A 13,089-nucleotide genomic window follows, 5' to 3' on the forward strand; every position below is an offset into this window, starting at 1 on the left:
TTAATAAATGTAGGACACAAAGTCAAACTTGAAAACACAACGAAATACACATACAGAACTGCCGTGGGAATAATTAATAATTATTAATAATAATTGTTGATAAAAATAATTTAAAATTTTAGAAAAATTATAAGTTATTTTTAAAAGAGGGAATATAATTAAAAAAATCTTAAGATTTTAGTGGTAATAGTAATGACAACTAAAAGTAAATAATATTATAAATTTAAAATTATTTTTAGTAGTCATATAAATTGTCAGTAAAATAGGTTTTGGCGGCAATAGTAATGACCATTAAAAGTGAATAATATTACAATCTTAGAATTACTTTTGGTGGCCATATAAATTGTTAAAAAATTATCGCTAAAAATTATATATTTTTTGCGGTCATTAAAAAGGTCATTACTGATAAATGTTATAATTGCCACTAAAATTTTTTAGTGACAACTGACAAAGCATAAGACAATTAATATCTAATTGTCGGTAAATGTATTAGCGATTATTTTTATTGTTGCTAAAAACAAAATAAATGGCCACTAAAAATGATGTTTTTTGTAGTATAATAATAGCTAGACAATTGTAAACTGAATCATAAAGAAATTTGCATTGAAATTAATTTGCTGCTTAAAGAGCAAATTAGTTATTAAACAGATTGTAACAACCAATAACAATTCTTAAGGATAGACCTCAATAAGAGAATATATTCCAGTTAAAGGGGATATTTTATAATTTTGAAAACCTGCTTCCAAAAATAATTTCTCCAATTCTTCTTGGCTTCTCTCCTTTCCATTCACATGTGTCATCATAATATCCATCTTGAGCTTCAATTGAGTAAGTTCATGCTCTTCATGGTTTTCATTTATCACAGTATCTATGATAATTACTTTTCCTCCTTTAACATTATTTAAAATTGCATCATTACATTTTTTTAATATTTTTACACAATGTTCATCATCCCAATCATGTAAAATCCACTGCAAAAACAAAACAAAGCAAAAAAAGTTAACAATATTAATTGCCTTTTCCAAGAGTAATCCAATTTATCAACAAGCAAGTACGCTAATTATTTTCTTTTCTTAAAAAGATTATCAATATAGATGAGTGAAGTTTTACATAAAAAAATTAATGTTTATTATTTAGTGATCAATTCTGTTTAATTCAAAATATAGAAATGTTTAGATATGTTTACAGTGTAATTAAAATATTTGTTTTTTAGTTTTGACTTTTATAATTTTTTTATTTTAATCGAGTAAAATTTAAAAATTATCTATTTTAATTTTTTTTATAAACATGACATGTTGACACCATATGCTTTGTCATTTTAAAATTTTAAATTATTGTATCACCATTTATTATTATGTACCAAAATAAGTCATAAAATAGAATTTTAATACAATATCATAATACATCACTTATTCAAAAAGCTTAAATTAATTAAAAAATCTTATATATAAATAATTATACTTTAAAAAATATAAGAAAACAATGACAAATATAAATAATGTGAATAATTATTTAAAAAAAAGTACATTATAATAAAAAATTAAATTTTTAATTAATTATCTAATTATCAAATTTTAAAATTTTAAAAATTAAGATTAGTAATTAAACTTATTCACACTATTTAAATGGTTACTCCTAATATCGTTATATTCTCTTAATCTCCGGTCTCCCTCTATAACCTCACCTGCGCCGTTGCAATCCCCTCCAGAAGACCATGTCGACGCTGCCGCGGAATTATTATATTTTTAACGATTAATCAGATAAAATCTTTGTAATTTACAGAAACATACCTTAAGTAGAATAGCATGAGCATGAGGAATAGAAAGAAACATGTCTCCACCAACAAAGCTCAAATTGTTGCTTCCTGTAAAATTCTCCACAACATGTGGAAGGTCAAACACTATGCAATTCAATTTGGGAAATATGTCACTGATAATCTTAGATACGGTTCCATTTCCACCACCAACATCTACAATGGATTCCAACCCTTCAAAGACAGCACTATGATCTTTCAATGCCAACTTCACCATTTGAGAGTCACTAGCCATTGACTCATTGAAGAAACTCAAATATGAAGGGTTTTTGCTAAAAAAGTCCCAAAGATTTGTTCCAAGGGAAATTTCAGATAAAGTAAGATTTTCTTCAAGAGTCCATTTTCCAAGGAAATGGTAAGCACCTGACAAAGTGGGATCAAGAACACACTTTGACATTGGAGCTAAACAATGTTGAGTTCCTTTGACAAGAAGCTTTGAAGCAATGGTGAGAGCATATGCTTCCTTTTCTTCATTATCATCATGGAGTAGTCTTGTTATGTGGAAGAATCCGTTGTGAGCAAGGTGGCGCATGAAGCCGCGAACGCCGTCGATTTTGGACGGCGGAACTTGCAATGTTGAGGCCAAGTGATGAAGGGTAATGGGTTGGCCATGGTTGTGGATTATGTCAGGTATGTTGAGGTCCAGACACCATTTGAGACACATGGAATCTAGGTATGCATAAAGGTGTTTGTAGACAACAACTTGTCCTTCAAATATCTCCCTTGCCTTGCACTCACTTAGCAACTCCATATTGCAACTACACTCTCTTCTTCTTTTTCCGCTTTTCAATTCACAAACTCTTCTGGTTTGGTTGTGTTTGATTTGGTTGTTGGGTGTTTGATTTGGTGGTTGGGTTTGGTATATGTTTATAGGGGTGGAAAAAAGAACGGGGACACTTCCATAAAGACGGTAAAATATCTTTTTGTAGAGACGCTTGCGTGTTGTATTATTATTGGACGTGTTAATAAATTGGTTATTTTTTAATTTCTTAACAAATTAGAATAAAATCAACTTTTTTATAACGATAACAATAAATCCAATTTTTTTTAGGGATCTAATTGTATTTTTAAATGTTTAGGAATTTAAATGTCTGAGATATATTTGTCTTTTTATCAAACAATTTAAAGATATTCGATTTAGATTGTATAATTCGATCGAATCAAACCGGGTTTAATAATTATAATGCAGATAATTGAGTTTATTATTGTTACTATAATAAATCGATTTTGTTCTAATTTATTAAAAAATAAATTATCAACCAATTTAATAAAGATATCCAATAATAACATAACACATATAAACATCTTTAAAAAAATATTTTTAGTATTTTTATTAAGGTAGTCTCCAAGAAGAATAATCTTACACATTTAATTTTTTTTATTAATTAAATTTAATTAAATTAGTCTAACATAATAAAAATCAGTTATAACTAGTATTATTTTAAATTTTATTATTTAATTTTGTTGGATTTGGTTTATAAAAGAGAAAGTTAGAATAATAGTTATTATTGAAAAGATGATAAAATTTTTATCTTTTCATGTAATTTAAATAGGTGAAAAGAAGATTTGAAGAATATTCAATTAAAAAGGTGAATGATATAAAAAATAGATAAAAGATGAAAAGTAGACAGACCATACATAAAATGGTCTCTAGATATCAACGTATAAATAGTCTCTTATTGCAATTTTAATACATAATAGGACTCTAATGTTATTTAATTTATTTAGTTGATTTTACTTAGTAGAATAAAATTTTGTTGTTGTTGTTCCAATAATACGTATGTAAAATATATATATATATATATATATATATATATATATATATATATATATATATATATATATATATATATATATATATATATATATTCACACTGAAAGTTTATGAAAATTAAATATTCATTGTGCTCATTTAAGTTTTATACTAAGTTAACTTTTATAATTTATAGTATAATTTTTTTTACAAATATATTAAATTATTTATTGTTATATTAACAAAAAAATTAAGTGGATAATTACATAAAAAATTTATATTATTATTGTTAATTTTTTTTAAAATTTTATTTTTTATTCATTTATTTTTTATACCGAGTTAATAATAATAGCTTAAGATGTGATATGGATGAATATGATAGCATTCTATTGTCTTTAACTCTAAATAATGCATGTCTTTGACCTCATCATCATAATGTTGTTCCTCGTGGGATGGGTTTCCAGTTTTATATATATATATATATATATATATATATATATATATATATATATATATATATATATATATATATATAAAGTAGAACACAAGGGAATAAGAGAACCCTAACAAATGACAAGGGACTTTATTTGACATCATGAGTGCACACGTTGAAGCTTTGAGATGAGATATCATTATTTTCATCTTCATTATATTCCACTTTGCAATCATATCAAATTTTTAATCATAAAATGCACTTGCTCTCTCTATCTCCCACTTATAATTTCACCACATGTAGCAACAAAGAACTTTGAATTGAAGCTTGACTAATTCAATTTGTGTAAAACAACGGTCAATTTTTTAAAAAAATATGTTTCACTAGCCAAATCTTAAAAAACTAATATCTAAAAATGTAATAATTAAAAATAATAAATTCTAATAATTCACTAGTATTTTATGTTCCGAACAATTATCTTCTCAGAAGTTATTACTTAAATTAATTGCGAATAACAACTACCAAATACAATATCTTCCTGAACACACAAACACACATGCACTCTCAAACTCAATCTTAACTTTGCTCAAGTTAAAAAAAAAAAAATCCAAAAGGCTTGTCATCTACAAGTCAAAATGATCACCATCAGTGGCAACACAATTTTTATAAAGATAGAACTCAAATTCAAAAAAAATTACCACCATGACGATGGACAATAATAAAAAATGACCAAAAATGATATCGAAGAGCGTATCTAATTAATCCGTGACCACAATTATGATATAAGGCGGGCTTATTGTTCTTGATCCAAATATGCAATTGTTTGATTTTTTTTTCTATAAAAATTTATTAAATCTTTATTAGCAGTCAAAAGAAAAATTTTTTGCAAGACTAATTTTAGAGAGCAAAAAAAACTGGAAAAATATTTAGGAGCAATGATAACTAATAAAAGAGCTGAAAAAAAAAATTTTAAAGATATCTTGAAAAGGGTTCAAACAAACTTAAGGGCTTGTGCTGAATCCCATCCTTAATTATAATATGCAATATGGTAGAATTTCAAAAGAGATTTGCCAAGAGGTGGAAAAGCTCCAAAAGAGTTTTATTTAGGGTGATGACCATAATCAAAAGAAAATGCACTTAGTGGGCTGAAAAATTCTATGTCAACTAAAACATGCAGGAGGGATGGGGTTCAGAAATCTAACCACCATGGATGATGCGTTCCTTTTAAAGAATATGTGACAGGCATTGGAAAATTCAAATACACTGTGGGTTCGGGTTCTATCCTACAAGTATTGTAAAGGGAGGAATTTAAATACTAATAGCTCTTCAAAAACTACAGATTCTCAATTCTGGAAAGAAATCACAAAACTTTGGCCCAAGTTCAATAATGGCACCATCCAATATGTAGGAAATGGATTGAAGGAGAAGCTCCTCTCATGAAAGCAGCTTGTGACCCAACTAATGTAGACATTAAAAATTTGGTGTGAGAATGGACCAATGGAAAAGGAATGTGGGACACGGAAAAACTTACAAACAATTTACCCCAAGATATAGGAGAGAAGATTCTTAAAATTAACCCTCCCAGAGTTGAGAATGAGGATGATAGAAGAGAGTGGAGACACTCCGAAGATGGAGACTTCTCTATTAGTGCAACATACAAAGCTCTATCAAATTGGTCGGAATGAGAAAATTCGACTTGGATAAAATTTTGGAGTTGGAAGGGACCACAAAGAGCAAAAATTTTTCTATAGACAGCCATTCACAGAAGAATCATGACCAACCAGAGAAAAGCTAGAATTTTCGGGGGTAATGAAAGCTGTCAACTTTGCAATGGGGACACTGAAGATGTATTACATGTGCTTAGAAATTTTCCTAAAGCCTCAACTATTTGGTGTAAACTTATCAATACTAAATTCATTCCTCAATTTTTTCAACTTAATTGGGAGCAATGGATAGAAACTAACCTCAAGAAGCAATGGAATGCGGACACTGGTTTGAACTGGAAAGTCATTTTCATTACTACATGCTGGATATTATGGCACTGGAGGAATAAGGAATTAAACAATCATCAATATCAAAGACCACCTCAACCACACAATGAGATCATAAAACAGGTTAAGAAAATACATGAGACTTTGGAAAGAGCTTACCAAGTGAGGAAACAAGGAGCAAAAATGAAGAGGAACATCTGCTGGAACCCACCCCCATGGGTGGGTCAAGTTGAACACGGACGGGTCGGCAATGAGAACTCCTCCAGCAAGTAGGTGTGGTGGCCTCTTACGGAGACAGAAGAAGGAAGATGGATTGCGGGTTTCACTTACAAAATTAGGGGAGGATCAGCGTTTGATGCAGAGTTTTGAAATGTATACAAGGATTAGATTTGGCTTGGACTATGGATTTTCGTAAAATTATTGCTGAGATTGATTCTGCGACAGTTATGAGTCTCTTGAATGGGAGGAAGGAATTGGGGAAACACCCTAACCCCATAATCAGAAAAGTGAATGAACTCATGAAAAGAGAGTGGAATATAGTTTTTGTACAGATTTATAGAGAAGGAAATAAAAGTGCTGATTACCTGGCTAGATTGAATATGAATTCAAAAACTGACTATATTTTTTGGGACTTACCTCCTCCTGGGATTTTAAATATTCTTAGAGATGATGAAAAAGGGGCTACTTTACCCTATTTAATTTGCATGTAGGTTTCTCTTTCTTTGAGCGTCAGCCCCGCATAATACCAAAAAAAAAAATGGGTTAAGGATTACAACTTAAAAAGTGATTTTGGTATATTTACAAAAACAAAAACCGTGTAACTTTAGTACTAATATTTAGCTATAAATTTTCATTAAACTCTAAAAATAACTAAAGTTAAATAATATCATTTAGTTTTATCCCCGTTAATGTTCAAACTACTATAAATAATCTTAAACTATTAGTATGAACGAAAAAATATCGGTAATACTAGAAAGATAAAAAATTAGGATTTATCTTATTTAATATATTAATTATTGTAATAATTAATAGATATTAAATAAAATAAATTGTGATTATTTTTGACTAAATTTTTTTGTTACCAAACATTTTCGTTATATTATTTATCTAACTCTCGTAACATTTTTTGTTTTGTGACACTTATTAATGGTTATCTCAACGTTAATTATTCTTAAGGATAAACTAAGAAAAAACCACAATAAGAGAATACATTCCGGTTAAAGGAAATATTTTATAATCCTCAAAGCCTGCTTCCAAAAAAAGCTTCTTGAATTCCTCTTCACTTCTCTCCTTTCCATTCATACTTGTCATGGCAATATCCATTCTGAGCTTCATTTGAGTAAGTCCAAATTCATCTTGTTTTTCATTTATCACAAAATCTATGATAATTGCTTTTCCTCCTTTAGTGTTCTTTGAAATTGCATCTTTGCATTTCTTCAATATCTTTACACATTGTTCATCATCCCAATCATGTAGAATCCACTAAATTAAAAACAAAACAAAAAGGTTAGGAATGGTATCATACCATTTTCTTCACCTTTAATGTCTCTCTTGCCCATAAATAATTCTACCAACAAATAATATAAATCCTGATGATCAATTCTTCATCTTTAATATTAGCCAATTTTTTAAAATTTTAAATTATAAATCTTAAATTTCAAATTTTAAATTATAAATCCTAAATCATTCAAAAAATAAAAATTAAAAAAATTATGACAAAAACATTAATTAATATTAATTAATTAAAAATTATTTTTCTATGATATTCTATTTGAAAAAGATAAGTACTACTTTATTTATTTTAAAATAACTGACGATTAACTTAAAAAAACGAGAATTTATATATATATATATATATATATATATATATATATATATATATGAACAATTTGTTGTCTAATATAAAAACATTGACTTTTAATGTTTAATTTTGTCCAAATTAACATTTATTTTAAAATTGAAACAGAATGAAACATCTATGAAAACAAGTCAAGTATAATAGATTGACCAAATAATATAATTTAGGAAAAAGTATTATTTTGGTCTATAATATTTGGAGTGAATCTTAAATTCATCCCTAAAATTTTAAATGCTTGATTTCAGTCACAAAAATTTTAAGCGAGTTCAATGTTGTCACACCATTAAATTTGACACAAATAATTTGCATATTAAAGAGCCAATAATATTTAATTTCAGTATGTAAGTAAAATCGATCAACCAACAATCATTAATATAAAAAATTTTCCTTTACTTTTATTTAAAGCATTGATTGTTATGATTTGGAGTTTTGCACCAAAAAAAAAAATTAAGAAGAAAAAGTATTATAAGATAGTTTTGATTATGTTTTTTAAACACATAGAAGAAAATATGATTTAATTAGTAATATTATTAATATCCATATTATTCATTTTATTAATTATTAATGTTAAATTTAACGATAGGGCAATATTAAATCTGTTTAAAATTTTTTGAGACAAAAATAAAATATTTAAAATTAAAAACCAAATTAAAATTTAGCCAGAACAAAAATAATACTTTACGCTGTAATTTATTTATACACACCTTAAGTAGAACAGCATCAGCCTCAGGTATAAAATTGAACATGTCTCCACCAATAAAGCTCAAATTGTTGCTGCTGGTTCCTGAAAAATTCTCCACAACATGTGGAAGGTCAAACACTATGCACTTCAATTTGGGAAACATGTCACTAATAATCTTAGATATGGTTCCATTTCCACCACCAACATCTACAATGGATTCCAACCCTTCAAAAACAGCACTATGATCTTTCAATGCCAACTTCACCATTTGAGAGTCACTAGCCATTGACTCATTAAAGGATGTCAAAATTGAAGGGTTTTTGCTAAGAAAGTTCCAAAGATTTGTTCCAAGGGAAATTTCAGATAAAGTAAGATTTTCTTCTAAAGTCCATTTTCCTAGTAAGTTATAAGAACTTGACACAGATGGATCAAGAGAACACTTAGCCATTGGAGTTAAACAATATTCAGTGCCTTTAACAAGAAGCTCAGAAGCAATAGTGAGAGCATATGCTTCTTTTTCTTCTTTGTTTTCATCACCACCATCATCATCATGGATTGTTACAATATCAAAGAATCCATTGTGACTTAGGTGGCGCATAAGACGTTCCACACCACTAATTTTGGATGGTGGAACTTGTAAAATTGAGATCAATTCATGAAGGGTGATGGGTTTTTCATGGTTGTAGATTATGGTTGGTATTTCTAACTCAATGCACCATTTAAGGCACATAGAATCTAAGTAAGCAAATATATGTTTGTAAACATGAACTTGCCCTTCAAAAATCTCATTTGCTTTGCGACCACTTAGTAAATCCATTTTTTCCACCATGTTTTCATGTATGTGTTTGCATTGAAACAATAGTTTCATGCATTATATATGGAAACTATAAGGTTGAATCACATTTAATTATTGTTGACCATTAATAATCATTCTTTGACCAATATCAGAGATTCAATGATTCTAGACCAATATCATATTCAATTATTCTTGACCAATAATCCAAGTTAAGTAATATAAAAGTATAGTTTTTTTTTAATTTATCTAACCAATAATTAATATTGTTGACCAATAATAATATTTTTTTTTCTTGGTCATGGGTAAAAAGGGATATACATTTAATAATACTGTTTTTGTGTTATCATATAAATTATCATCAGCAATAATATTTCTATTTTTTTACCTCTTTACCCAGCCAACTGTGACGAAGTCTATTGTATACATTTTGAATGGCCATTCAGTGATATTCTTTTTTTAAATACTATATATATAATTTTTAAGCATTATTGTTCTAATTTTTTCAAATTTTTTATTCCAACCAATTGTGATTAAGATCTTTATCCATCCTATAATTAGGAATATTTTTAAGGAGCTTAATCTTTCACAATTTTGATGTCAATAATAGTGTTTGTTCTATGGTTAAGAGAAGAGAATGAGAAAAAAATAAAAAGGAAATAAAGTAATATATATTCACACAGATATTAAAGCGTTCTATCCACCACTTGATTATTGTCAAAAGCTTGAATTTGAATGCAGCATATTAAAAGATACTATATATTATCACTTAACCAAATTTCAACTATAAAATAGATTGAAATTAAATAAAAAAATTTACTAAATATAATTTGTTAATACTATAGTTTAAAAATTAAATTAAAAAAAATTATTCAACCTTCTATCCAATTTTTCGATAATTTTATCACCATGATTTTAACATAAAAAAAATTATATAATAATCACCATGATTTTAAAATTTTTTTGCATAACACTAATAAAAAAGTTATATATAATTTATTATTCATTCTTAAACACTTCTGATATTAAGTAAAGAGTATTATATTTTTTATTAATTAAACACATTTTGTAACATCTCAACTTTTTGAATCAGGTTCATTATTCAATAACTAATTAATTGATTAAAATGGTAATAATTTAATATTTAAATTCAAAATAAAAAATTAGAAAATAATACATTTAGAAAGCCAATGAGTTATAGTTTAAATGGTATATAGTCTCCCCATACTCAATTAAGAGGTCGCGGGTTCAAGTTTCCCTATCTTTGGTAAAAAAAAAATAATGCATTTAAAAAACTAACATATCTAATTTAAAATTTAAATATATGAAAACACTAGCTGATTTCATACTTATGGGATTTGAATGATCTTTAGTTACATGTAAAGATAAGAAAACTAGTTTTATTCTTTAAGTTCAGTACAAAATTAAATTCAAATTAAATTAGGTAGATAAATCTGTTACAAGTCCATAGTAAAAAACTGCGCTCTTATCAGCCAGCCTGATATACTAACAATATTTCGAGAATATATCAAGTGGTTATCCGATTGACTTCATTTTAAAGCTAATTCAATTCTCTAAAAATTTATGTCTAATATCTATTTCCAAATTCAAAACGTAGAAAACTTTATAGGGCTTGCAAAGTGACGATTCAGATTGGAGATTTCACCTAAATGCAAATTAGATTCTCCTAACACAATCTGTACATACCTAAGAGTTATTTGAGTCCTTCCTTTCTCATTCTATTCTATTTTTTCTATACAAAATATTCTAGGTAACCTATCTTCTCCACCTTCTGTTATTTCTATAAATTGTCATTCATATACTTTTTTCATTATAATAAAAATCATTATCTCTTCTCACTTCCGATCCTTACTTTCACTCTAAATCTTCTTCCAAAGTATTCACAAAGTCCACTCATATATTGTTCAAGAAAATATATCTTTTTGAATTATGCAAGTTAAAGAATATGAAGATTTTTTTTATCCAGTCAAGGATTCATACCTACATCAAAATATACACAATGTCTAACCATGGAACAAGTCTCTCTTCGCTAACAAATCGCGTCTATTTGCATCAGAATACATACAGGAACTTCACTCGAGGTAGGAATTTTATACTATTTTTTTATATGTCATATCTTAAATATTTTATTTTTATATAGATGTTATTAGCATTGCATGTCATGATATAACGTCTCTTTATTTCATACATATTATGCATCATAATAACCATCTTATGTGCATTAAAGAACTAAGGATATGATCATTCGATAAGGAAAAGTGACCCTAAAGATAAGATAATTAAAATGATCTTTTGGTAAGGGAATGTGATCAAATCGAGATGATCTTTCAGTAAAGAAAGGTGATTGGCAAACTTTTGGGATAAGAACATTTGGTAAGGGAAGTAGACTTCCATCAATTTTATATAATAATATCTCTTTGTTGACATAACTCCCTTCTTGTGTATGTCTAAATAACCTTGATTGTAAATTGAATTGAGAGAATGATCCTTCGGTAAGGAAAGACGTGATCGCCAAAACGTTTGGGATAAGAACTTTCGGTAAGGGAAGAGGACTCCCACTTTTTATAGCGGTTGGCTTAATACCTTCCATAAAAGCTAAGCTACGAGAGAAAATAATGAAAAGTACAAAGAAAAGTGTGATTATGATTGTTCTTCCTTTATTCTTTCTATTTAATTTATGACTTTGTTTATCATGTTCGTTTTATTCTAAGATCCTTCTTTTACTCAAAGATCTTTTCTATTTAATTTATGATTATGTTTATTTTTCTTATTTCACTCAAAGATCCTTTTTTTTTAATCGAGAGATCCATTCTATTTGATTTATATGTGATTATGTTTATTATCCTTATTTTATTTAAAGATCTCTTCTCTTTGATTTATCTATGCCAATGTTATTATTATTCTCTTATTTATTTTGCCTTACTTTATGGTCTATAAGAATATTAAATCAAGGTTTGTGAATTTACATTCTATATGTTTTAACATTTTAGACATTTTGTTACGACTCACATATGTCATGACATAAGTAAATGAGAAGCATTTAAAAGTCAAACCATTTCGACTAACAAAGACTTTTGAAAATAATAATTGAATTACATTATCACTATTTTTATTTTTAAAACTCGGAGTGGATGGGATGAATATGATGATACCATATAGATAAACTATTGAGAAATTTTTATTTCTCACCCATTTTTCTGTACCATCTTTAGGAAAGACGCAGTACAAAGTAATACATTATTCGGTTGAGAAGAAAAGACAAGTGCACTATTAGGAGCGAGATATCAAGGACGTAGATATGAAACGTTAAGCGCTTACCTAAATTCATATTAAGAAGGAAGAATAGGCGATTGTTTTAGTCTTAGTTATACAAATTAAGAGAATTAAGATTTTCTATGTGTCTTGTTTATCTTTATTGAATGATTGTAATTGTGACTATGATGTTTTTTTTATGATTATTTAGTATGAGTAAAGCTTGTCATTGTTTGTGCCTTCATAGTTTAGCACGCTCATTTTTCATATTAGTACCTTCATATCCACTTATATTTTTCAACTAGTAACCATTCTAATAGAAATTAGTTATTCACTATTTTTACATATATAAATTATTTTATATAAAAATTTCATATTATTTTAAAAATTTTGCAAGATTTTAAATATCAACGACAATATAATCCAAATAAGGCTTAAACCCAGTTTAAAAATATTATGGTGTTATATTTTTGGTATCAAAGCAATTTCATCC

The 13,089-nt window shown here is 27.4% G+C and overlaps 2 protein-coding genes across 2 annotated transcripts; both read right to left on the reverse strand.

The window, feature by feature from the left end:
* Positions 1–606: 606 nt before the first annotated feature.
* On the reverse strand, positions 607–2,756 carry LOC130976639 (isoflavone-7-O-methyltransferase 9-like). Its single transcript, XM_057901553.1, has 2 exons — positions 1,791–2,756; positions 607–971 (listed from the first exon to the last, which is right to left on the reverse strand). The coding sequence occupies exons 1-2, from the start codon at positions 2,562–2,564 to the stop codon at positions 672–674; spliced, it is 1,074 nt and encodes a 357-aa protein (XP_057757536.1). The 5' UTR covers positions 2,565–2,756; the 3' UTR covers positions 607–671.
* Positions 2,757–7,172: 4,416 nt separating this feature from the next.
* Positions 7,173–9,347, reverse strand: LOC130975869 (isoflavone 7-O-methyltransferase-like). The gene is made up of 2 exons (XM_057900590.1): positions 8,553–9,347; positions 7,173–7,472 (listed from the first exon to the last, which is right to left on the reverse strand). The coding sequence occupies exons 1-2, from the start codon at positions 9,345–9,347 to the stop codon at positions 7,173–7,175; spliced, it is 1,095 nt and encodes a 364-aa protein (XP_057756573.1).
* Positions 9,348–13,089: the final 3,742 nt, after the last annotated feature.

This window comes from Arachis stenosperma, chromosome 4 (assembly GCF_014773155.1).
Source record: "Arachis stenosperma cultivar V10309 chromosome 4, arast.V10309.gnm1.PFL2, whole genome shotgun sequence".
Classification (NCBI taxonomy): Eukaryota; Viridiplantae; Streptophyta; class Magnoliopsida; order Fabales; family Fabaceae; genus Arachis; species Arachis stenosperma.